The following is a 26,976-nucleotide window of genomic DNA, read 5'->3' on the forward strand; positions in this document are numbered from 1 at the left end:
GTTTCCACGTTAGAAGTCAAGATGACGTCATACACCATTACTGTTGGGCCCACCATTACCATGTGATCGGTTTTAACGTCAAATTTTTACCCGGCAAAACTCCGCTATTTCTGACCCTACCGTCTTACCATTAACGGTCCCCACGCGCCCTGCTTTTATCTGCTTTCCACGCTCTTTAGTACTCACAATCAAACTTAACTATGCTCTCCTACTCAATGACATCATCCCACTGATGCCTTTTCAAAATAATTCAACAATTTTTCTGAAAATATCTCATTTAAACATATCGTATCCTTTTTTAGTAATCGTAGCGGGTAAACCAACTAAAAATAAGCATCTGTAAAAATATTTTATTATTAACCAATTTTATATATTATGTAAACTATTTGAAAATACAATAAAAATAAAATATATTGATCCAATTGAAAATAGATTATATAACATATAAGATAAAAGAATAACCAGATTTCACAAATTTAGAGTTGAGAAGGAGCCTTTGATGTTTAAGTATTTGGTAAATCTTGACATCATATTATCATAAAATAGATTAAATAATACGAAAAGAAACTAGAAAATATATAAATTAAAAAGAATTTTAAATTTAAATAAATATTTCGAGAAGGAATGTGGTAAGTGCGTGGATTTCACACGACCCCGGATCAAAGTATGAAAAGCGTAGAGTATACGTAATATGTTTACTTTTATGATGTAATGAATCACCATTCATCAATTCACCACCCCCATCCCCACAATCCTCCATTTATAAATCCTTTCCTTCACCACAACCACACACCAAGCCAACCTACCCACTTGCTGCTCCCGTTGACGCACCACCGCCCTTCCTCTCCCCCTCCCTCTCTCTCTCTCTTTCTCTCCCTATCAAACTTAACCGGAGAGATGCAAGGCGTCCACGGCTACCGTCTCGGCCGATCCGACGGTGGAGTCCGCCTCGAATTAACCCCCACCACCTCTTCTCCTCTCGCGATCGATATATCCGAATCCACCGAAATGAGGATCCAACGCCTCATAACAGAGAATCCAGTCATCATATTCAGCCGCTCAGCCTGCTGCATGTGCCACGTCATGAAACGCCTCTTCTCTTCTCTCGGTGTATACCCTACAGTCATCGAATTGGAGGAGGATGAGATCGACGCACTCTCCGCTTCACAGCAGGATGGCGGAGGTGGTGGTGAGACCGTAGCTCCGGCGGTGTTCATCGGAGGGACGCGTGTTGGAGGATTAGAAAGCCTCGTCGGACTCCACTTGAGCGGTCATCTTGTTCCGAAGCTCGAAGAAGTTGGTGCTCTGGCGTTGTAGCTAGGCGTAGCAACCCCAAACAAAACAAAGGGGGTATTATGGTAATTTTATAAATATATTTTGTGTTATTTTAATTTCTATGCAATTCTTTTTTATTTTTAATTTTTATGGACATGCTAGCTACATGCACCATATTTATTTCCTAATTGTAAAAATGCAAGATTAAGTTGGATTATCAATGGCACAATTATGTAAGCAGAGAGTACAAGTTTGAACCCTGACTTGTTGTGAACCGTTAGTTCTTCTTTTTGTCTTAAAGCAGCGACTAAATCCCAACCGTACACTTTGCATGTTATGCATATTGGTTCCTTCATCTTCACTTGTATTTTATATTTTTATTACTCTTGCTTTACTCATTTTAATGTACGTATAAAAATATAATTTTATTTTGTAGTTATAATCATACTATTTTCTTAAATACGGTAACTTTTATTTTAATCTGTAAAAATTTCCTTCTATTTTTGTCTTTACATGCATTTTTATATGATGGTTAATAGTTAGAATCAGGAAACAAAAATATATTATATTTTGTATCAGATCGAGATTATTAGTATAATATTGTTAATTATTGGATTAATGTGCTGTTTCTTTTAAATCTAATGTAATTAAGGGGGAAATACACCTTGACTAAGAAATGTATTTGCGAATTTGTAATCAAGTGCAAACTTTCTGATTTGTAAAATCGTCATAGTTGTCTTAAGGTATGTAACAAAATCAATGGTTTTATTAAATAACATGAATTAATGTATTGGTAAATAGTATGAAATATTTTTATTTGACTATTTTATAAATCGTTTTGAAATATCTTCACTTGTATCAAATATTTCAATAAACTTATATTGTTTGTCATTTGGAATTTATTTTATCATGCTAATATTTTACTTTTATTTAGCTGTTGTTCCAAACTTAATGGTAAAATATCATCTAATATTGTTCAAGAAACATCTATCTGTTAAAAAATATGTACTCGTGTAGACATTATTTTTTCAAACACATTTTCTTCAAATAAAAATAATGGACAAAAAAACAGGGCCGTGGGTATATACAGTTATACAGTAATAATATTCATACATTTTGGAAATTGTTTTAAAGAATATATTTTAACACTTAAAATGAAATGACTTCTAAAAATTCACAGAACTTACAAAGTCAATGTATCTCTATTATACACTTTTTTTAGTAAATAAAAAAAGTAACGTTGTTGTTTTTATTTGAATGGTGACCTGCTCATACCTTCAAAATATAATCTACTCATAAATTATTTCAAAAGGAAATTTACATAAAAGTGCCAAACTTTTGGGAAAAGTTTTTTTTTAACAGAAAAATCCCGATTATTTAACATTTTGTTTAAATTAACTAAATTTTTTTTTATTTGAACAACAAATAACAGATAATGTGATTTTCTCAAAATAATGAGACTATTCTGTTAAAAAAAAAATTTATGACTTTTTTAAAAATTTTCCCAAAAGTTTGGGATTTTCTGTAGATTTTTCTTTGCTTCAAATACACACATGCTTTATAGGGGACTTCAACCATAAAAAAAAATCTCTAAATGACTCAAACTAAAAGTGCTAGTATTTTCTCAAAAAAAAATATTGTTGTTTTATTATATTATAATTTTGTTGGAAATTTGAAACGCATTTGAATAGTGATTGTGTTTTTAGTAATTGATGATCTATGACCCATACAACAAGATCCATTACACCGAATGCCAACCATATCGGGTTAGGGACTTGATGGTCTATATATACCATACAACAATATCCAATCATTTTGCTTGAATGAAAGCCAACCACATCGTATTAGAAGAACTTGGTGTTGGGTCCATTAGCAATACCTAATCAAAACTGAATTGACCCCGGTGTCAGTCATGTCCGAGCAAAACATGTCTTTGGTTGAAAAAGCCAATGGCGCCTTAATCTCTATTTTTTCCCTTGCTAGCATCTAGAAAGCCTTGTTAACAAAATCATGTCGTTAAAAAAACATGCATGGCCGAAATGTACAAACTGGCCAAGCAGGTAACACTGACCAAGAATGGACAAGACTAATTGAACAAAATAATAGGATAACAATGGCTAAGCTAGATAAAGTTAGCCAAAGTGGTGGCTACCTCTTTTGTCCTCATCACAAAAGATGAATATAAAACACTTCGTCCTCTTTGTCTCCCTCTCATACATACACATCTCTTTACACAAAAATTGTCCATACCAACATAAAGTAACCATCTCATATCATTATCGATTTAGCTTGATCGTAGGAGGCCACTCTTGGGATACAAGTCCTTGGGAGGTCCTAATAATCTTCTTTATGTGGTTGTGACTAGGATTAAAGACATAAATCAGCCATCAACACTCACATCCAAATCCGCAATGTAGATCTATCTCCAAGACCTGATGACCAAATTCTATGTCACATCATCAATAAGCAAAAATATATACAATCCTGTAATACTAAAGTTTAAATTTATAAAAATTACATATTTGTAAAAATAAAAAGGTTAAAATATACCTAAAAAAGGTCATATTTTGATTCTAAACATGTTTCAAAGCTCCGTTTTCTACGACTTAAAGTAAGGTAATAATAACCTTTCAAATATAATTATTTGGAATAGAAGAGGTTTCAAATAGCCCTGACAATGGAACGAGTTTTGACTTTTGACCTTGATGCGATCAAAACCCTTAATAATTATTTGGGTTTGGAGCATAGTTTTTGATCCGTTTACCCATTAACGACCCGTACCCGCTAACATTTTTATTAAAAAGGTCGGGTATGGATCATCACGCATCCGCTCCGTTTATAACCCACCCCGTATAAATTTTATAATTATAAATTTATATTTTATACAACCAAAAGTTTACTTTTAATTCTAATCGAAATCCAAAGAGAAAAGACCAAAGACTAAATTGTTTTTACATAGGAATCGAAGACTCGACTTCTAGACTTTCAGTATTCTACCAAGAAACATGATGTCATTTTATTTATATTTCATCAACCAAACAATCATTTATCAATCAGAAGAAAGTTTGCAATTGTTATTCTCTATCAATGCAATCGACGATCAAAAACAATCTGAAGTTACTATGAAAATGATTTTAATTCCAATCGAAAGTCCTCGAGTACCTAATATGTTATTTAAATCAACATTTGTTTTATTTAATAAATGTTATTTTGAGATTTAAGTCAAATGTGTTTAATTATTCAAAAAACTTACGGGGTACGGGGCGGGTTTGGATATCTGTTGATTCGGCGGATAAATGTATGTGTTTGATTATTCAAAACCTTGCTGGTTACGGAGTGAATTTGGATTGAAATTTGAAATGTGTTAAACAAGTTTGGATCAAGGCCGATTCGTTCCAAACCCGTCCCATTACGAGGTCAAGTTTCAAATAGCATGATTTTAGATTTGATTATATAATACTAGGTGAAAACTCGTGGAACCCAAGGGTGTTAATGTTAAATAGAATTTAAAATTTAATTATGTAATAAATAATATATCATTAAGTTAGAAAACTTATATTGTATTTTTTTAATAAGTTTTTGATTTGTAAGCATTTAATTACACAATAAATGGTAAGTATTTAACCACAAATGAATTTTAAAATTAATTAAATAATAAAATAAAATTTCATTAATTTTGACAACTTGTGAATTGTAATATTGAATTTTTCAAAAACTTTTTGATTTGTAAGTATTTAATTACAAACTAAATCATAAGTATTTAATTAGAAATGAAGTTTTTTGAAAACCCTTATTTTTGGTGCATGATTCTTGTTGGACATACGCAGATGATGCATTACCGGTGTGTGTAATGAAATTAACATAAAATAAACAAAACATAATTATAAATAAATAAAGTAATATGATGGATTAAGTGTGATTTGCTAAAAATAAATAAAATATGCTACAAAAAAGTTGGCTACAAATTTTGAAAAACTTCCTTATAAACAACATTGGAAGTTTTATTTGTGACTTTTCCATCTTTATCTAAAATTAATAATTTTAATCATTCTCTGCTTTGAACTCTAGATAAGGCAACATACAATTGTCCATGTGAAAAAACTGGATCTTTGAGAAACAAACAAACCTTTGATAATGATTGTCCTTGACTTTTATTAATAGTCATTGCAAAACATATGGCCAAAGGAAACTGTATTCTTGTGAATTTGAAGGGAATCTTTTTTTCTGATGGAGTTAAAGACATTCTTGGAATAAAAGTCCGGTTTCCAATATTAGTTCTAGTTATTATACGTGCCTCAATAACACATTTGCCCAATGATAACACCTGTAGTCTTGTGCCATTACATAAGCCGTTTTTATGATCAATATTTCTCAGTAACATTACTGGAACACCAATTTTTAAAACTAACTTATGATTTGGTAAACCGGATACTTTGAGACCATTTAATACATCAGGAGAGTATAAATTTGAATCAAACTGATCATGGACAAATTCGGATTCACAAATGCTGTCTGAACTTAAATATTCAACTTCATCTCCTGGAAACTTGTTAAGCAAACGGTCGTTTATTTCCTGAACAACTTCATTTTTTGGAGCAAGTATCGCTCTTTCTTGGAAATAATTTGTGTTACTGAAGTTCTCCAAAATTGACGGATATACAAACTCAATTAAGGAACCTATAGGATCATGTGAATCATTAATGAGAATATCATCAGGAATATCGATAATCGTTTCACCATCATTCGGGCCACCAAGTTTGCCTTCTCCTATATCCAATAGCCAATTTGCAAAATCTCTTATTTTTCGTATATCAGATTGATCCCTTCCAACAGTTAGCCTCATGTTTTTTGTTAATCTATGGACTTTGCAATGTTGCCATAAATATGAAGAACTCAAAGAAGCATTTACAATGTTCTGTCTACTGCCACCCGGAACAACAGGTAGAATCTGTCTAAAATCTCCTCCAAAGACAATAACTTTCCCTCCAAATGGAATATTTGAGATGGTTGAATTTCCACACCTTAATAAATCCTTCAAAGTTCGATCTAAAGCTTCAAATGCATGCTTATGGACCATTGGTGCTTCATCCCAAATTATTAAAGAGGTTTTTCTTATTAAGCTAGCCAACTTACCATCTGGATTTATTTTACAAAAAGAATCCTCTGTAAGTTCAAATGGAATTATAAATCGAGAGTTTGCTGTTCTACCACCGGGCAATAATAAGGAAGCAATACCGCTTGAAGCAACATTTAAGGCAATATTACCATCAGATCTAATTGCTGCTGATATTGTATTCCATAAAAAAGTTTTACCCGTTCCACCATAACCGTAAACGAAAAAGACACCTCCTTTATTTTCTTGAATAGCACTCATGATGTTTAGGAAAATGTTACGTTGCTCATTTGTTAATGCAAGAAACATACGATCATAATCATTCTTTAAAACGGGAATGTCGTAATCTAGCTCCTCGGTGATTAGTCGATTGTTTGAAGAAGAAACGGATTCAACATCTGGGTATGGCATATTTTTGAAGTTTTTTGAGAGTAGAGTTGTTTCGAAGTAAAATTTGTTCTATTTCGAACAAAGTTAAGTTTTTAAGTTCATCCACTCCGAGTGACAATTCTACACGAAAATATTAAATAATTTAGAAAATATGTGGTCGATATTTAATAATTTTATTACTAATTATACAATGGCTGTTGAATAAAAAAAGAAATTAAATAAAGTAAAAAATAAGAAAAAAAATTTAATACCTGCAGACTTAAATCTTTGTCGTTGGTTATATAGAATTCCATCTGCCAAATATTCTCATGTATTTTCCCAAACGACCTCTGGTTTAGACATACTATTACACATCAACAATGTAGCAAATAAGAAGAGTAGATAAAAACCAGATCCAGAATGACTTGCTTCTTTAATTGCATCAATGTATTCCTTGTCATCATTTAATAGCCCGAGTGCATAACAAGCATCTCTAAAAGAAGAATGTCTTTGACCATTTACCGTGAGAATTTCATCAAATGATGTCGGACCTTTTACTTTATTTAAAAGAATCCTTAAGAAATATGCTTCACCTAGTTTAGGTGAAACCGAATGAATTCTACCGATGGCTTTTCCTACTTTCCTTCGCTTCCAAAACCGACCATTTAATATCCAAACAAACTTTGTAGGAAATTCAACATATGTAAGTTTTCGTGCTTCACTGTCGATTGCATTACACTCCATCCAAGATGTGAACTTTGAAGCCGCAACAGAAGGTTTGTCAAGAACTGATGGGTTTTAGGTAAAACAAATAAACTAGAAAAACAATTCCTAAGTTCACATGCAACCTACTTTGGATCTATGTTTTAACTATTGAACATGCAACTTTGAATTGCAATACAAGAACCCTAGAGGAGAGAGGCTATTATCGAAAATAGTAAACTAGGGTTTAGGGTTTACATACCTTTCAATTGTTATAGCAAACAATTGATATTCCCTTGATCTTGATCTTGATCTTCTTGGAAGCTTTAGCACCACAAGTGTAATGCCTCTAATGGAGTCACACCCAAACTAGCAAGAAGGAAAGTAGAAGAGAGAGAGAGGAGAGGGAGTATGCAAAATCTCGGCCTTAGGGTTTCTTCAAAAGAAAGAGTGACCAAAAACATGAACCAGGAGGCTCCTTATATAGCTGAGGGATCTAGGGTTTAAGGGAAACCCTAGTTATCCTTTGCTTAGGGCCTAAGCAAACCCAAGGGCCTTATCCAAGCCCCTATGGACGAAATTATTAGGGTTTCCCCTAATGATTTCGTCCACCCTCTTCCAAGGGGGTTCTAGAGCCTTCCACTCAACTATTAGATAATTGCAAACTAGTCCCTGCACCTTATAATTAATTCTTTTAACCCCAAAATCAATTCTGATTAATTTCTGGCTAACAATTAATTAAACATAATGATTTCTAATTAATATATTAATCCATTAACATATTAATAAATCATTTATATATATATATATATATATATTAATTTATTAATCTTATAAATTAATATCTCTCCTTTCATAATTTCCTTGTCCAGTTGCTAGGTTGAGGGCAACCCAAAAGGACTGTGCTGCTATCAATTCAAGTACATACCAATTATAGTTATGGGCTTAGACACCTAATCCAACAGTCTCCCACTTGGATAAGTCTGTAACTATAACTGCTAGTATGCCTTCTAAATTTGACCAGCAAATTGTAGCTTCCAAAAGCTGCTGTCGAACTCTGACCCAGTCAGTTACGTGTCCTAAGATAAGTGATCATATAACCCTTCGTTCTGCTTGATATCCCCAGACAAAAGACATGGAATGTAATCAATCTGTTTGTCCAGAATCTATGTTTCCCGATTCCTGATTTGTGATGATGTAGGACTTCTAATCGAACACATCAATTTAGTCCTGGCTGGGCCCAGCACATAAGTCAACACCAAATCATCGAGGGGCCCATAGATATCGCTTTTCCTGTTAGGGCAAAAGGAACGAATAAACGTTGACTCATATGCTTGTATCTTTTACTCATCAAATTATGCATGACAATACGTTTTATAACACCAAGTTACTGATGCGTTTTCGTATCACCAATGCACAACCGACTTGTAAATTACAACTCATATATCTTCGTTTCAAGATTATAAGATATTATCGTCTCAGTATTACTCGTGATGAATTCCATGAAGTAATACTCTGAGCGTGGGTTTATCCAATACTCAAATCTCAATTTCTGAGTACTCATGAACATTGCAGCAATTCTATTGCCATGTCTATCCTTAGACAATCTGCAATCCAATTCATGACAGTCTTAATTCACTACTTACTTCCAAGAGTACGAGCGACTGTGGAGTTTGAATAATCTCATTATTCAGGAAGTAAAACATGCAAAATATGAAACACAGTAATAAACAATTGACAAAAGGTAGTAGCCAAACTTATAAATAATACTTTATTATTTAATCACCAAAAGTCAATTACATTTACTTTGTTACAAGTTTCAAAAACTAATCTAACTACTAAAACTAATATCATCTTTCAGTCCTATGCTCCGAGCATGCTGAATATGCTTAGCCCTACTCAGACCCTTTGTGAGGGGATCTGCTGGGTTATCTTCAGATGACACCCTCTTTACTATAAGATGGCCTTCTTCAACTCTATGTCTAATGAAATGGTACTTTCTGTCGATATGTCTGGTCTTACCATGATCTCTCGGTTCCTTTGTCAAGGCAACCGCTCCTTCATTATCGCAGAAGAGTTCCATAGGCTCCTGGATGGTTGGAACAACTCCGAGATCCCCGATGAAGTTCCTCAACCAAGCTGCTTCCTTCGACGCTTCACTTGCTGCAATGTACTCTGATTCACAAGTAGAATCAGCCACCGTATTTTGCTTGGAACTCTTCCAAGTAACTGCTCCTCCATTCAGTAAAAATACCCAGCCCGACTGAGAACGGAAGTTATCTCTATCCGTCTGAAAGCTGGCATCACTGTAACCATCTACTCTCAAAGTATCACTGCCACCAAGCACAAGAACCCAGTCCTTTGTCCTTCGCAAATACTTGAGTATATTCTTAACTGCTATCCAATGAGCTCTACCTGGGTTTCCCTGATAGCGACTGACCATGCTCAAAGCAAATGCCACATCAGGGCGAGTACATGTCATAGCGTACATGATCGATCCGACAGCGGAAGCATAAGGTACACGACTCATGTCATCTATTTCAACATCTGTACTCGGGCATTGAGTCTTACTCAATTTGGTATTGCTCTGGATAGGTAGCTCTCCCTTCTTGGAATTTTCCATACTAAACCTCTTTAGTACCTTATCCAAGTATGTGCTCTGACTAAGTCCAATTAGTCTCTTCTTTCTATCTCTCAATATTCTAATCCCAAGAATATAGGCAGCTTCTCCAAGGTCTTTCATTGCAAAACACTTTCCAAGCCAAAACTTAACCTCTTTCAAGGTTGGAACGTCGTTACCAATGAGTAATATGTCATCGACATATAACACCAGAAAAGTTACTATACTCCCACTAGCCTTGATATACACACAAAACTCATCTTCACTTCTAGAGAAACCAAACTCTTTGACTTTCTCATGGAAGCAAAGATTCCAACTGCGAGATGCTTGTTTCAATCCATAAATGGATTTCTCAAGCTTGCACACTCTATTGGGAAACTTTGCATCAACAAAACCCTCTGGCTGACTCATGTAAACATCTTCAGCCAACTTCCCATTAAGGAAAGCAGTTTTGACATCCATCTGCCAGATTTCATAATCATGAAAGGCAGCTATGGCGAGCAATATCCTAATAGATTTAATCTTAGCCACTGGCGAAAAAGTCTCATCATAGTCAACCCCTGGGGTTTGAGTAAAACCTTTTGCAACCAGTCGAGCCTTGAATGTATGCACATTCCCATCCATGTCTGTCTTCTTCTTGAAGATCCATTTGCACCCAACTATCTTGCGACCTGGTGCACTATCAACCAAATTCCAAACTTGGTTGTCATACATGGACTTAATCTCGCTGTCCATTGCCTCTTTCCACTTGGAAGCCTCTGGGCCTGCCATTGCTTCCTTATAAGTGACTGGTTCATCTAAGTTTACCAGTGTTCTGTCACTTATGAATGTGTCACCATCTGAAGTAATATGAAAACCATACAACTCAGGTGGCACACTCACCCTAGTGGATCTTCTAAGAGGTAATGAGTTATCAATTGGTTCAACAGGAACTGTTTCCTCTGGTTGAGTGCTAGTGTCATCTAAGGTTCCTTCATTGGCTGACTCTTGAATTTCTTCAAGGTCAATAGTGCTCCCACTGTCCTCTTTGAATATGAGCTCTCTTTCAAGAAAGACTCCTCTTCGTGCTACAAAGACCACGTTCTCACTAGGCCTGTAGAACAAATATCCAAAAGACTGCTTTGGGTAACCAATGAAAACACATTTCTCACTTCTAGCTGCTAGCTTGTCGTGAGTCTCTCGTCTTACGAAAGCTTCACAACCCCAGACTTTAATATGTGCTAACGAGGGAACTTTCCCTGTCCACATTTCGTGAGGTGTTTTGGCAACCTTCTTTGTAGGGACAAGATTGAGGATGTGGGCGGCTGTCTCTAAGGCATACCCCCAGAAGTGAATAGGAAGCGAAGCCCGACTCATCATAGAACGAACCATGTCTAACAAGGTTCGATTGCGCCTCTCAGCTACACCATTTAACTGTGGTGTCCTAGGAGGAGTCAATTGTGAGACTATCCCACATTCTTTCAGATAGTCGTTAAACTCGATACTAAGATACTCCCCGCCTCTATCGGATCTAAGTATCTTTATCTTTCTGCCCAATTGATTTTCGACTTCATGCTTAAACTCTTTGAACTTTTCAAAAGTTTCTGACTTATGTTTGATCAAGTAGATATATCCATATCTGCTATAATTGTCAGTGAAGGTCACATAGAATCGATTAGCATCTCTTGTAGTTGATCTGAAGGGTCCACACACATCCGTGTGTATGAGATCCAACAGACCTTCACCTCTTTCACAAGACCCTGTGAATGGTGATTTTGTCATCTTTCCCAAAAGACAAGACTCACACATATCATCTGACTTTAGGTCAAATGATTCCAACACTCCATCCTTTTGGAGTTGGGCTATGCGTTTCTTGTTAATGTGTCCAAGACGACAATGCCACAAGCATGCCTTGTCTACACTATTAGACAAGTCAATATTAAGTACACTATTTCCTAGGCTATCAACATAAGTCACTGTTTCATACACACCATTACAAGGCAAAGCTTCAAACATAAAAACACCATTCTTATAAACAGAAATTGAACCATTCAAATCATTAAAAGAATATGTAAAACCTTGTCTGAACAATGCATGAAATGAAATAATGTTTCTCGTCATCTCAGACGAATAGCAACAATTTATTAAATCTAATCTAACATCATTACTAAGCAGAAGCTGATAAACTCCGATCTTGGTTACTGGTGAAGACTTTCTGTTTCCCATGATCAGGTTTATCCTTCCTCGCTCTATCTCCTCACTTTCCTTTAGACCCTGCAAATCAGAACAGATATGAAAACCACATCCTGTATCAAGGACCCATGAACGAGAAGATAATGAGTTATTAGCAGAAATAGTGTAAATACCTGCCGAAGATGGCTTCACTTTGCCATCCTTGATATCTTGCAGATACTGTGGGCAAGATCTCTTCCAATGCCCCTTTTGGTTGCAGTAAAAGCAAACTGCTTCTTTTGGATCAGAAACATGGGGAGTGGAACCATTGGGCTTAGCCTTTGGGCCATTACTAGATGACCCAGCTTGAGCCTTGCTCTTCCAGTTTTGCTTGGGAGGACCTTTCCTCTTTTTCCCCTTTCCCTGTCCAATAGCCAAAACAGGGGCACTAGCAGGTGTGGAGGGTATACTTTTACCTTTCATCCCTGCCTCAGCTGTCTGCAACAAGTTGTGCAATTGGGCCAAGGTCTGCTCAGTATTGTTCAAATGGTAAGTTAGAATAAACTGACCATAACATTCAGGAAGTGAGTTCAAGACCATGTCAATGGCCAATTCCTCATCAAAGTGAATATTGAGCTTGACCAAACGCTCTATGTAGCGTTGCATTCTTTGCACATGTGACACAACTGACTCCCCATCTTTCATCTTGCAAGCCATGAGTGACTTGACTACTTCGAACTTTTCTTGACGAGCTCGCTTATGGTACTTTTCCATAAGGTCCTTGTTCATCTCGAAAGGCCAGTAGTCCTCATAGTACCTCTGCAGTTCTGGGGACATAGTTGCCACCATGATGCATGCCACTTTGGTAGCATCATCGTAATGTTTCTTGTAGGCAGCAAGATCTTCAGGAGTAGCTTCATTCTCATCAAGCTCTTTGAGCTCCTTTTCAAGAACATATTCTTTGTTCTCGAAGCGAAGAGCCATCTTGATGTTGCGCATCCAATCGTTATAGTTTGAGCCATCCATAACGACTTTGGAGCATATATTGAGCAAAGAGAAGTTTTGGTTGGAGGAGGACGAAGCAGAAGTGTTTCCAGGAGTAGACATCTGAAAAGAAAGAAAGTTTTAGTTAGATTTCAAGATACCTTAATAGAATAACCCAAAGATATAGTATCAAGGTTAGGATCCAACTATGAAGATTCACAACTTAGAAATGGGATGCCGAGATCCAAGTGCAAATTTCATAAAGGTAGGTGAATGACGATTCACCAATTCCACCATTAGACGAAACAAACGAAGTGAAATTCCTAATTCTTTTGAGATACATTGAAACTATTCAATGGCATGTTTTATTCTCAGATTATGCTCTTCTATTTATGACTGGGATGCCGAGGATCACAAACAAGATGTGAATAACCATGCAAATGTGCTTGGTAACCTCATTGTCTTTATCATTAACTATTGATGTGCTGGTAAACCACACACGCTCCATCAAAATGACAATTATGAGATACCCATTGCTACTCTTTATTAGTGCCTTTTAGTTTGCTGGTTAACCACACACGCTCCACTAACGACCAATAAAGCATAATGTGCAATTTCATGGATTAGCATACTTTTCACATTTTTCCTAAAGTAACTAGAGTTGGGATTTTGAAAATAATGTTCTAGTACTTTCTTTAATATCATTATACTTTTAATGAGAAGTAGTTGTCCTATCAAATCCGTTCTGCTAACGACCCTCCACTAATCAAGGAAGCGGTGGGTGAGAGTGGACACCCATTCAACTACCATTTTATAGGCAGTTTCCTTATACCCCCCTTATAGATTAGCTTCGTGAATGAGGCATACTAGCGATTTGACTGACCATATTCTTATACATATAATATTAAACCTTTAATTATAATATATATATAAGGTGTGTTTTAAAACTTTTTAAAACTTCAAGGGTTTATATAAATTTCGAAATTTAAGCTATTAAATTCAAATTTAAATAAACCAATTAACTAGATTTAATATTTATCTATTAATTAACTATTAATCAAATTATTAAATCTTGTAAGGATTATCTAATTAAATTAATCAATTAATTTAATCCTAATCCTTATCCCTCTAATTTCGAAAAATAGGGTAAGGATAATTATCCAATTAATCTAATTAAGTAACAATTATCCAAAAACAAGAAACCCTAGTTATCCTCTTAGCATATTTCGAAATTCATAAGGGAGGAGGCTAGGGTTTTCAAAACCCTAACCCTAATTTCGATTAGGGTTCTTTGGAGGCTAGGGTTTTCGAAAAAACCCTTTGATCCAAAACCCTAGAAATCGAAAAATTGGCCTTTAGGGTTTAATAGCTATAAACCCTAATTTGCAATTCAACAATTGTAGCAATTCAATTTAAAACAACAATGGCTCTGATACCACTGATGGGTTTTAGGTAAAACAAATAAACTAGAAAAACAATTCCTAAGTTCACATGCAACCTACTTTGGATCTATGTTTTAACTATTGAACATGCAACTTTGAATTGCAATACAAGAACCCTAGAGGAGAGAGGCTATTATCGAAAATAGTAAACTAGGGTTTAGGGTTTACATACCTTTCAATTGTTATAGCAAACAATTGATATTCCCTTGATCTTGATCTTGATCTTCTTGGAAGCTTTAGCACCACAAGTGTAATGCCTCTAATGGAGTCACACCCAAACTAGCAAGAAGGAAAGTAGAAGAGAAAGAGAGGAGAGGGAGTATGCAAAATCTCGGCCTTAGGGTTTCTTCAAAAGAAAGAGTGACCAAAAACATGAACCAGGAGGCTCCTTATATAGCTGAGGGATCTAGGGTTTAAGGGAAACCCTAGTTATCCTTTGCTTAGGGCCTAAGCAAACCCAAGGGCCTTATCCAAACCCCTATGGACGAAATTATTAGGGTTTCCCCTAATGATTTCGTCCACCCTCTTCCAAGGGGGTTCTAGAGCCTTCCACTCAACTATTAGATAATTGCAAACTAGTCCCTGCACCTTATAATTAATTCTTTTAACCCCAAAATCAATTCTGATTAATTTCTGGCTAACAATTAATTAAACATAATGATTTCTAATTAATATATTAATCCATTAACATATTAATAAATCATTTATATATATATATATATATATATATATATTAATTTATTAATCTTATAAATTAATATCTCTCCTTTCATAATTTCCTTGTCCAGTTGCTAGGTTGAGGGCAACCCAAAAGGACTGTGCTGCTATCAATTCAAGTACATACCAATTATAGTTATGGGCTTAGACACCTAATCCAACAAGAACATCATCAATATCATCGTCTTCGCCATATACAATCTGTTGTTGATTAGGTAGATGAAAAGGTAGTCTGACAACAGAAGGATACCTGTAATGAACATCGTATTTAAAAATTCTCCATGATGCTTCACATGCAGATAAATATCTACAATCGTAATATTCAGCTATTTCATCGACCACATCATTATTTTCACATTCATTGTTTGTTGGTACAACAGCAACCGTAGCTCTATCAGGACCCTTGTTTATGTATTTGAACAGATACTTTATAGAAGATCCTTGATTGCACCATTCAACATTAATATGTGCCTGATATATTTTTAATAGATATTTGTTGTATGGAACAACATTTCTATTATCCAACTTCACACCCGATTTTTCTACAAAATGACCATCGTTTCTTCTCCTATATAACGGAAAACCATTTCCATCAACAGACGAATGATCACATAATTGTTTTGGAAAGTTTTTTGAACACTTTTTATCCACCATGCATGGACAATTGATATTTTCAGCTCCACATGGACCATGAATCATGAACTCATTGACAAGTGAATACAATTCCGGATCTTCTATTTTGTCTGGTATCTCGGCAGAAATTATCGGATCGATAAATTCAACAGTGGGTAACTTGTTGTCAGAATGCATAAATAAACATATATGACTATGCGGCAAACCTCTCTTTTGAAATTCAATGGTATAAACATCTGCAAAATATTTGGCAAAAAAACAAAATATGATTAGACAATAAAAACATATAAAAAATATACTATAATAAGAGTAATGTTTTATCAATAATGAAAAAATATAATTTTAATTACATGCTTGAACTGTGCCGAAAATTTTATTCTCCCTTAAGTCTTTAATAAATGCATCGAGCTTGATCTTGAACAACCTACATAATATATCAGGCCTGTCTTCTGGTTGAAGTGAAGTATCCTTAAGAAATCTTTTAATCTCTGGCCATTTTGGATTACACGTAAAGGTTATGAAAAAATCTGGATATCCAAACCATTTACATAGTGACATGGCATCCAAATAGTTTTGCAGCATATATCGTGCGCCACCAGTAAAGGATGAAGGTAATATGACACGTTGTCCGACATTGGAGATATTCGTTGTTCCTTGAGCTTTTTGGTTACGTAAATTTTCATAAGACTCACATCTAAGAACATGTTGTTGCCTACGTATGTAATGCAATCTCTTCGTTTCCATCATAGTATAGGCATCTACCAGAAACTGCTGAAACAACCTTTTTGAATTAAGAATGAGGGAGAACGAATGATCTCTATCTTGAATTCTAAAAGCGAAATATTCTCTCATTGTACATTTCGCCCGCTTGCTGTTGGTTGTAAATGAAACACCTCTATGAAGAATGTCAACACTGTCACCATCATCTCCATATGGAAATAGTAGTGGATATTGAAGAGGAAGGTATGAAGGATGCAATTCACTGATACTTTGTAGAAATCCAGTTTTTGTTTCAACAACAATATCCCTCTTTTCAATTGAATCACAAATGTCCCCGACAATTAAAGCGGCAACCTCTGAAGCAGTCGGTAGGTTATATGTTCTTCCATCTCGCTGCCTTCTCCCGATAAGTCGTAGTTTCATATCAACTTGAGGGTTTTTCTGAAAAGTATCTCTTGCCATCCTATAAGATCTAACCAACACATTATTTGAATCCAACATCACCTTTATATCTTCAATAATATCACTATCAATTGACTTTGATTGATCTTTTACCCCACTAAAATAAATGAAATTATACATAATATTAGTAATATATATATATATATATATATATGTGTGTGTGTGTGTGTGTGTGTATAATGAATAATTATGAATAAGAAGGATGAAAAAAATACCCAATGCATCTTTGTCTATTTGAAATTTCGTTCTCAGTATCATAAATATATAACTGAGAGAATTTTGGTTCCGATCCTTTTGCTGGTAAAAGGCTTCCAATACTATGATAATTTTGACAACCCAGTCTGAAAATGTATGGAGCGTTTCCTCTATTGATTGAAGTATCAATTTTACCACCCATCGACGTAAAAGAAAACATTGAATTGTAACGTCTAATGTTTTTCATGAAGTGTTTGCTTTTAGAATCCCCATTTCGAAACATTCTTTCGTAACTTGGCGGTGCTTTCTTTAAATCTAGAATTTGAATTTTGCCGTAACCACAACATAAAGAATAATTTGTGTTCCCTTTTTCTTTACCTCTAATGGATTCATTTCTCCATAACTTTGCATGACATGTTTGACATACAACATTTTGATCACCATGATCCAAATATTCTGTAAATTAAAAGGCGATGAAAAAAATATCAGTGAAATTTATAAGTATATACAACGTAGTATTTGAAATGTAAAAAAAATGAAAATGAATATTATTTTTTTATTACCATTTGAGATACCAACTATAACGTTTTCATTTATGACTTGATGTATATTTTCTACATTATCTGTCAAATCAATCAAAGGGATATGGGATAAATGTGTCGTCTTCCTTTTTAATTTATGACATCCTGGATTCAACTTGATTGAAGATGAAGAAGCAGTTATTGTAGATGCATTTTTCGATGTCATATCATTTGAAAGTACATAGTACTGTCTTTTATCTGGTAAGTTGGAAGTGACATATTTACCGAAACCGATGTTATCTGAACAAAAAAAATGAAATAAGTATACATATACTTATATTCGGATTATAAAGAAAATTAATAATTGTATATTTTAAAAACAATAAATTATTACCATTTGTAATGTTAGATAACGGATTTCTAACATTTGTAATGTTAGATAACGGAGTTCTAACATTTGTAATGTTAGATAACGAAGTTCTAACATTTGTAAAGGAAAGAGAGTATTGTACGGTTGTATTTTGGATTCCTGGTGAATTAAATGAACTGACATTTTGAGTTTGATCAACAATGTTGGTTGATTGATCTGCAAATAACAAAAATTTATGAAAACTAAAGAGATATGTATACAACATAATAATAACCTGCAATCATATAATATTACAAGATAATTAAAAAAATATGAGAAATCATTTATTGTAAATAAATGTAAAATAAGCATAAAACATTGAATAAAAAAATAATAGGGTTATAATTAATTATATTTTTTAAGAGATGAGGTATTGATGTACTTGGAACGTTGGATGTTGTATTCATTTTCTTCGATCTTTTATTTTGCAAATATATTTTTCTTTGTCTTCTTTTCTCTCCGGCTTGCAAGTGGCACATGTTATTGCTCTTTTCTGCATAACATATAATATGACATGATATGAAATGTATAATTACGTAAATAATATGTTTATAAAATAATGTTGAATAAATAAACGTACCTTTGTAAGCATCGGTTACCAATTTCGAAGAATATTGAGTTGCAGCGGACGAAGATTTTGACAAATTATCTATTTTTTTATGTTAATAAATATTTATGTTATTCAAATAAATATTATGTGAATTCAAAAAATAATAAATAACAATAATAGAATTTGTATATGAAAAAACTTACCTTTGTAAATCGAAGTTTTAACGGTAGTAGTTGTTGAGGCTAGATTTGTTGATGTAGTACCCAAATTTTTATTTTTTGTATTATCTAAATAGAAACTATTTACCTTTATAGACTTTTTAGAAGAAAGTGAATGCATTGTATGTCTGCAACATTCATAGTTAAGATAAATAAAATTAGTTATAAATTAACATGCTTAACAAATAAGAATTAAGTAGTTCATATAATAATTATCTAGCGAAGAAATGGGTATAAAGCCAATGTTTTGTCATTTTTAAGTATTCTTGGTAAGTAGTTGGAAAAACAATACAATTTAATTGTGTCGTTTTTTTGAAATTGTTTATTAAAATGTACATATAAATTATAAATTAGTTTATTAATGTATTATTTATTTATAAAAAGTATGTCAATTGAATAGGTTGTATTTCAAAACTATAGAGTCGAATTGTAACAGAAGGGCAATTCTGATTTTTTAGTTAGACATTTAAAGATTGTATAGGATCTAAGCAAATGTCCGGTTGCAATTTTATACTTATTTCTTTATTTATTTATAAATTTTATTTTTTTATTTATTAGTATTAGGATATGGGATTATTTAAGGCCTTATAAATACATATGTTGTGATTCAATTTCTAACATTTTACACATTACTGGATGTCATTGGGAGGCATTTTATTCTGCATTACAGTTAAAATAAAACTTCATATTCGAACCTAGTAACAACCAAAATGTACCACTTTAAAAGGTTCATAACAATGTTGTTGATTAATTAATTAATTACTTAGGTCAAGAAATGGCAATACTGTCCTCACCAACTCTATCTGACAACGTCTTCTTCATTACTACGTTTTCTCAGCATCCTCCCAAGCAGCTGTACGCATCTCAATGGCAGTTTTACCCGATTTTTCAGATTTTAAAGAAGAAGATGCATCTTTATCTTCTACCTTGCTAGCCCAGGCAGCAATATTCGTCTTCTCCAACTGAGTTCCAAGAGCCTTGATCTCTCTTCCAGATTTCATGAAATGGCAATACTTTTTACAACCAACTCTATATGTCGCCATCTTCTTCATTACTCCGTCTCTCTATCATTCTCTCTCTATGTGTATTGCTACCAAAAAAACTACAACCCACTTCGTCACCGGTTAACCATCGGTCACTGCCCTCGATTCCGGCACAATCGATTGGGTTCAACAACGCATCAAACGGAATGGGAAGATTTCATCGACGATGACCGCTGCTTGTGCGACATAGTCTCCATCAGTTGAGAAAAGAAAATCAATCCTCACACCGAGTCTCCTTCTTCCACTGCCGACATCAATTCCTTACGAATGGAAATTACCACTCATCATCCTCATTTCAAAATTAGGGCTTCTTCAAGTTCCATTTGTTCTTTCCCCAATCTCACACAATTGTTCATTCAGATGATCCTAGAGGGTAAAACCCTAGTTCTCGATGGAAACCTGATAACATTGTCTCAGTGTGGAATCGATAACAACTACGGGTTGCATTTAGTTTCCGACATGTGAAGGCTGCTTCAAGGCGAAAGAGGAGTTTGCATATAGTCTGTCAAATACTGGATTATCAGGTTTGTCAATCTAAGATTAACCCCCAAAATTCCCTTTTCGTTCCTTGAATAATTGATCGAATAAGATTCAGTTTCAAGTAATCCAGGTTATATATAACTTATAACCCGATGTAGGTTCATGTTTTCCATAATAATGTTTTACAACGGAGGTTTTAAGTTAATTGTTTCATGTTTGAAGCAGCTAAGGTGTATTTGATCGAGAAATTTTGATACATGAATCAATGCCTGTTGAAATCTAATTGATATTTTGAATAATTTATGGTTTATTTTATTGAGTTTAACAACAGGTAAAACATTTTGGTTGAGGATTTGTATATATTGTTAGAGATGAAGAGATACAAAAACGTTGTAATGTAATTTGAACATACATACAGATACCATTTTAATATAATTTCAAAACACTAACCTGATGTGAATAAGAAAATCTTCCAGGAATTAAGAGACTTTTAAATCAAAAGCAGTTTACGTCTTCTTCAGAATGTGGAATAGAACTTGTATTCCAAATCTTGATGTAAATTTCCCGAAAGAAGAGTCTTAGATGCAATGGAAAGAAAAAGAAGACGAATCAGGAATTTAAAAATTATATGTTAACGTTCTGAGGTATATTTATAGATATAAAATAATTTTTTTAATATTTTTCAAAATATAATCCAGATTTTATGAAATTATTGTTGTTGATATTATATTGGATAATATTGAGTTACCGATTGTATTGGATTTACTACATTAGAAATGAATTTAATTTTAATATAGGATCTGGATTTAATAATTGATTACAAAAAATTAGGAAACAATCAGTGACATAAACGAAAAGTATCATATATTGATATCTTTGACTTAGAAATCAATATATGAATATTCCTGATTTATTAATTTTTTAATGCAGAGATTTATTTTAAAATGGAAAATTTCTTTGTCCGTGATTCAAAATCAACCAATGACTTTAATGGAGGTAATTGCATGCTTTTTGGGATTATGGATTTGATTAATAAAATTATGCAATTGAAAGACATAGAACTCCTTATGATGTAGTAATCCATTATTGTATGTTTGGTTAGGTTTGTATGTATAGCTCAGTTCATGTTAAATCTAAAAGCCACTTTAGTTTGTATGTATATACAATTGGTGACTACTATATCCATAATCCATCCATCAGTATGTTCATGGTCTAACATAAGATTATATGACTATTTAACGAATGTGTTACAGGCTGTTAAATCTTATTTTATCCTGTGAATTTCTCAATATGTTGGTACAATCTGATAATTTTGTTGTATAGGTTCCTTTTATCCTTGTTGATGGAAGAAAATGGCGACAATCTTATGATCTAAGAGTAAAATTGGCTGGGTCAAAGCATCCTTTAGCTCTTACAACTGTATACCACAATCTGCAGCCTATAAACTAAAGAGTCTTGGCAAATAGCCCGTTGCTATCAAAAGTGGTCAATTTATTGTTGAAGTCAAGCCCCAGGTATATATTGTCAAAATATTTTCATTTATTTTAAATGTCTAAATTGTAAGTTAGAGCTTATTAGCTCTTTGATGCATTACAGGTTTGCCCCAAGGAGAATGTACTCAAAAACCATTAATGCGACCCCAAATCATCTACTTTCACAGAATTGGTTATATATCCCAAACCATTTAGAGGTACCCTTTTCCCCTCTTATCTATTTAGCTTTAATTGGTTATATATCACAAGTTTTTTAGGGAAATTAATATTTTTAACCGAATGTGCATAATGTTATAATGAATATATGGCTATTTGACCTAAATGAATCATGTGATAACGAATGACTGAAAAAATGAATGGTGTACCTAATGAAAAAATGATGTACTAAGTTATTAAATATAACATCTAGATAACAAAAATCTTAATATTAAAAGCAGGATATTAATGTAAATCAACCAAAATCCAAAAAATTAAAACGAATCATAGCCTTAAAATTTGTTACCTAAGTTCCTAAATTTCTAACAACCATTGTACCAAATCACCAAACATTATTTAAAACTTAACCAACACGAACCAAATTATTTTGTTTGTTAAACCAAAATAAAATCACTTTTCCACTTTTGGAACTAAAAGTGGATTTCCATCTCCCATTGATTTTCTTTTGGATTTAGTTGAACTGAAATCAATTCCACTATCAACATCATAAATGTCATGGAGGTTGCGCTTCAAATCAGATGATATTTTCATTGGACTTGTTGCCGATGATTTATCAACTGTTGCGGGAGTAAAACTCTCATCTGTTTGTGATATGACATCCTGAATTAAAAATACATAAGTTGACAATTGGAATCATTAAATATAAAAGTCATTACTTTAATATAAAATACCTTTTCAACAGTTTGAACAACATCATCTGATTGCAGTGGTACTTCATTTAAGGAGACTGATTGAACACTCTACAAAATAAAATGTTAATATGTAAAATGTTTTGTATGTAAATAAAAAACAAATATAAATGTTGAACATTTAAACATTATGTACCATAACTTCTAGTTTACTTTCGAAGTCCGAAACAATGGAGACATCTTCTGTAAGTTTGGCAACGGTGTAGATATTGTTATAGTTGATCACATTGTATGATGTAATATCCACAAGAAAGGCAAACTTCCTGTTTTTCAAAACGTTCATTTGATTTGGAAATAGGTGCAAACTGTCACCGGCCTGTTAGAAGATTGTTGAATATATTAATTCTAATAAAATTTTGTATATGATAAAAAAAATATGAAAAAAATATTATACCGCTTCATTTATTTTTTTCAACTCGAATGCACTTATATCCAACAGCCTTTTTGCTTCTCTATCAAAAAGAGTTAGTCCAATGGTGCCAGTATGATCTTGTACATTGATTGGAATTATATACCTAAAAAAAAATTAGATTAATAGTTATTTTGATGAAAAATTGAAATGATTAATTAATATAAATAGATATGTGTGTACTTGATAATAGTATGAAAATTCGAATCGTTGCAAGCTGCATTTTTACACTTAATAACAACACTATCTTCCATCTTGTCGGGGCGGTATAGGAAAGATTGGTTTTGGGCACATTGTTTACCCTGCTTCCACATTTGTAACACGCTTCGTAATACCAAGGTAGATTTTGTCTTATATTCACAATTGAACCAACTAATAGAATTTTCATTTCCTATTTCAAAAAACCACTGTTAAATTAAATAAAAAAATGTTTAAATAAAGTTTAAAGATATAAACTCAATAAAATATACCTTTAGTGGTTCTGTGATTTCACAAACAGTTTTTAAAGGGAAATTCCCTTTGAAATCATCCATATAAGAAGAAGATTAGCTTGGAAGTGTAGTTATGCTTTTTTCCAACATACCACCATTGTTATCTGCTTTCAACCTGTAATGTTAAAAATTATATTATTAAATATTAGTAAATATAAGAAATTGTATTCATTTAAATAATAATAATAAGATAAATATGTTTAATTGAAAATGAAAAAACTAACTCTTTCTTAAAGTGATTAATTTCCACGATGTCAGAATTAATGAACATCTTCGTTACATCGAAGTGACTTTGAGCTTGACCAATTCCTGTAAAAACAGATAAGTGAATAAAAGAAATATCGAAAACAGATTAGGTCACATCTCTACAAACCATTCCAAACGTTTAGTTTGACAAACTGCATCACTATAACAACACAAGTAACCGTGGTGTTGCTTTTCAGGTACTGTGACATTTGGTGTGTCTGACTTCCAAATATAGTGACATTGAGGTGTACAGACCTAAATATAAAATTAATTTAATTAGTATGAAAAAACAGGATTCAAAATAATAAATAAATGAAATAAATATCAACTCAGTGTAAGTTGGTAATAGTCATCTTTATGTAATGTCTTGATGGGTTAGGATTGGTTGTCTCAAGAGGCCTAAATGAGACAATTTGCCCAATAACATCTACATAATAATTTTTATAAAAAATAGTATATAAGATTAAGGTAAATAATAACATACTTTAATTTATAATAAATTACACAAGTTATAAAAGTCAATGGAATAAAATAAAACAACTAACCAAAGAATGAGTCTCTTGTGCATTTATGTTCGATGATAGAGTTAAAATCAGCAAACACAAAACCATTAATTGGACCCAAAAAATCATCACATTTTTTTACAATACTTTTACAATCCAAAGTTATTGTCTGTCTCTGACCGGTAACACTAAAACCATTTTTAACAGCCGTCATGTTTGGTTTTAAAATGATATAACTTTCACCTTCCTTTATAAGGTCACGAAATCTGGAAAAATTTTGGCTGAACACACGTGATTGGTATTTGGTAGCCTGATAAAAGAAATAAAAAAATTATTCATTGAAACATATGAAATATTTAGTGGTTTTAAAAAAATTTAACTAACCTCCTCGTCCATGATGATCATTTCAATTGATAAAACTTGGTTATTTTTTATAAAATTCCAAATCTTTAACACCCGTACTTTGAGATGTGAATCATCAGTGATATGTTCAATGTCTTTTAGGTATATTTTACTGCCGATATTCATTTCCTGCAAATTATTCATAGCATATTTAAGTTAAAAACAATTTAGTATGACCATGGGCAAAACGGTTGAGCAGTGAAGAAAATAAACAATTAAGGAGTGACTGTTAACAAAGCATACATATTTATATTAATATCAATTTTGTATGAAAACAATTAGGCAGTCACAGTGAAGAAAGCTAACATATTTAAATTAATATCAATTTTGTATGAGCATGGGCAAAACGGTCATTTATGTTATTTATGAGATGATACATATATGAGCAGGGTCATGTCATCTTATGAAAGTAATGTTACTACCGTCCATTTGTTTGTACAATATACAAAAACTATTGAATTTTAGTTAAAATAATGCAGTCAAAGTAAATAAAGACACATAAATAAAGTTGCCGCAATAGAATAAAACTTGAAGTAATCTAAACAATTATAATTCGGTATATTTGTAAAAATATAGTAGTATATTATTATTTTTTATAAAGTTGGTAGATATATATGAAGGGTAAAATTACAGTTTTACCCTTTGAAAGTGTGATCCTACTTGATTTATAAAACAAAATATATACTATATATCTATGAAAGTAGGATGTTATTCATAAAAGAAAATATATGTATCATGCTATATTTATGAAGTTTTACAAATTATAAGAATGTACTTTGAAATTATAGCAGCATCATTTATAGTTTTTATTTATGTGTATTATTTATAGCAGCAAACTTTCATTTTATATGTTCAGTTTTGACAATTATAGCATCATTTTCTGTATATTTACAAAAGAGGTCCTCAATACACTAACATACAGAAATTGTCCATGTAAATTTAAAAAAAAAAAATCTCTAAGTTATAACTTTTTATCACACAGATGATGCTCCTGTTCATTGTTGCTGCTGATGATAGATACAACTTACAGTAAGAGATACACAATGTAAGAGATACAAAAACGGATTGATAACAGTGACAAATAGAATTAGATAGATTAATAGTAATGAAGCAGATACAAAAGTATATATCGATAATAATGAAGCAGGTACATGAAGCAGATACATAGATCATACACACACAACGTGACAGATAAACGAACGGGTTGATAACAATGACAAATCGATTGAGAAAGAAAAAGATAGAAGTCGACTTAAAGAAAAAAACAATGAATAATAATAACAACACATCAATTTTAAAAGCATACCTTAAAGCAAAAACAGTAGGCGATTGGAAGATATTCAAGAAAATTTTCTTCTTCTCTGAATTTTGGAATCTCTGTGAATGAAAATAACCGTGAACATGTATTTAAGATTAATCGATTAGGTAAATTACGGGTTTTAGGAATTGATAAGCATCATATATTCAAAAGATACGTTTATCTTTTGAAATTAAATATTGATTATTTACTTTCCATTTTTTTTAATGTTGCAGAAAGAAGTCAATTTCACGTCCAGAATTTTAGGCATCGATTGGTTACTTGAAGGGCAATATCGGAAATTAACATTATGACAAAGAGTGGGAAAAATCGAATGTGGGGTGGCTATTTGACTAACACGTGGACAATTTCTACCTATTTATTAGAATAGGGGATTTTAAATGTGCGATTTAAAATTTTATTTTATTGAATAAATAATTAATAAAATTTGTACTTTTTGCATGTAATTTGTCATTACTATTAAAAATTTCACGTCCAGAAATTTGTACAGTTGTTATTGGATTTCTTATTTATATGGGTCCTGTTTTCAAAAACTAATGTAAAAGCCAAAGTACACGCGATCAAGTACCCAAAAGGGGGAATTATGTGTGGAAACGTGAACATTT

The 26,976-nt window shown here is 32.8% G+C and overlaps 3 protein-coding genes across 3 annotated transcripts; 1 reads left to right on the plus strand and 2 right to left on the minus strand.

The window, feature by feature from the left end:
• The first annotated feature begins 747 nt into the window (after positions 1-747).
• Positions 748-1,549, plus strand: LOC145165680 (Thioredoxin superfamily protein). Its single transcript, XM_079084476.1, has one exon. The coding sequence runs from the start codon at positions 898-900 to the stop codon at positions 1,315-1,317; it is 420 nt and encodes a 139-aa protein (XP_078940602.1). The 5' UTR covers positions 748-897; the 3' UTR covers positions 1,318-1,549.
• A 3,771-nt stretch (positions 1,550-5,320) lies between these two features.
• On the minus strand, positions 5,321-6,799 carry LOC145163511 (uncharacterized). Its single transcript, XM_079082350.1, has one exon. It carries the CDS (start codon positions 6,797-6,799, stop codon positions 5,321-5,323), a length of 1,479 nt encoding a protein of 492 aa, XP_078938476.1.
• Positions 6,800-22,703: 15,904 nt separating this feature from the next.
• On the minus strand, positions 22,704-26,569 carry LOC145163512 (uncharacterized). The gene is made up of 14 exons (XM_079082351.1): positions 26,563-26,569; positions 26,360-26,430; positions 25,036-25,182; positions 24,694-24,961; positions 24,566-24,575; positions 24,276-24,403; positions 24,127-24,211; positions 23,995-24,017; positions 23,882-23,892; positions 23,747-23,802; positions 23,397-23,517; positions 23,139-23,318; positions 22,985-23,053; positions 22,704-22,913 (listed from the first exon to the last, which is right to left on the minus strand). Exons 1-14 carry the CDS (start codon positions 26,567-26,569, stop codon positions 22,704-22,706), a joined length of 1,386 nt encoding a protein of 461 aa, XP_078938477.1.
• Between the last annotated feature and the right edge of the window lie 407 nt (positions 26,570-26,976).

The sequence above is a fragment of the Lactuca virosa genome, chromosome 3, assembly GCF_052849685.1.
Source record: "Lactuca virosa cultivar CGN04683 chromosome 3, Lactuca_virosa_CGN04683_v6, whole genome shotgun sequence".
Taxonomy (NCBI): Eukaryota; Viridiplantae; Streptophyta; class Magnoliopsida; order Asterales; family Asteraceae; genus Lactuca; species Lactuca virosa.

What these genes read in the sequence shown, in the direction of transcription:
- LOC145165680 (XM_079084476.1), top strand. Translation starts at nt 898, where the DNA reads ATGCAAGGCGTCCACGGCTACCGTCTCGGCCGATCCGACGGTGGAGTC.
- LOC145163511 (XM_079082350.1), bottom strand. Translation starts at nt 6,799, where the DNA reads ATGCCATACCCAGATGTTGAATCCGTTTCTTCTTCAAACAATCGACTA.
- LOC145163512 (XM_079082351.1), bottom strand. An exon ending in ATTAATCACTTTAAGAAAGA is followed by an intron (nt 24,018 to 24,126) that starts GTTAGTTTTTTC and finishes TTAACATTACAG; the next exon opens with GTTGAAAGCAGATAACAATG. An exon ending in TGAAAAAAATAAATGAAGCG is followed by an intron (nt 23,319 to 23,396) that starts GTATAATATTTT and finishes ATCTTCTAACAG; the next exon opens with GCCGGTGACAGTTTGCACCT.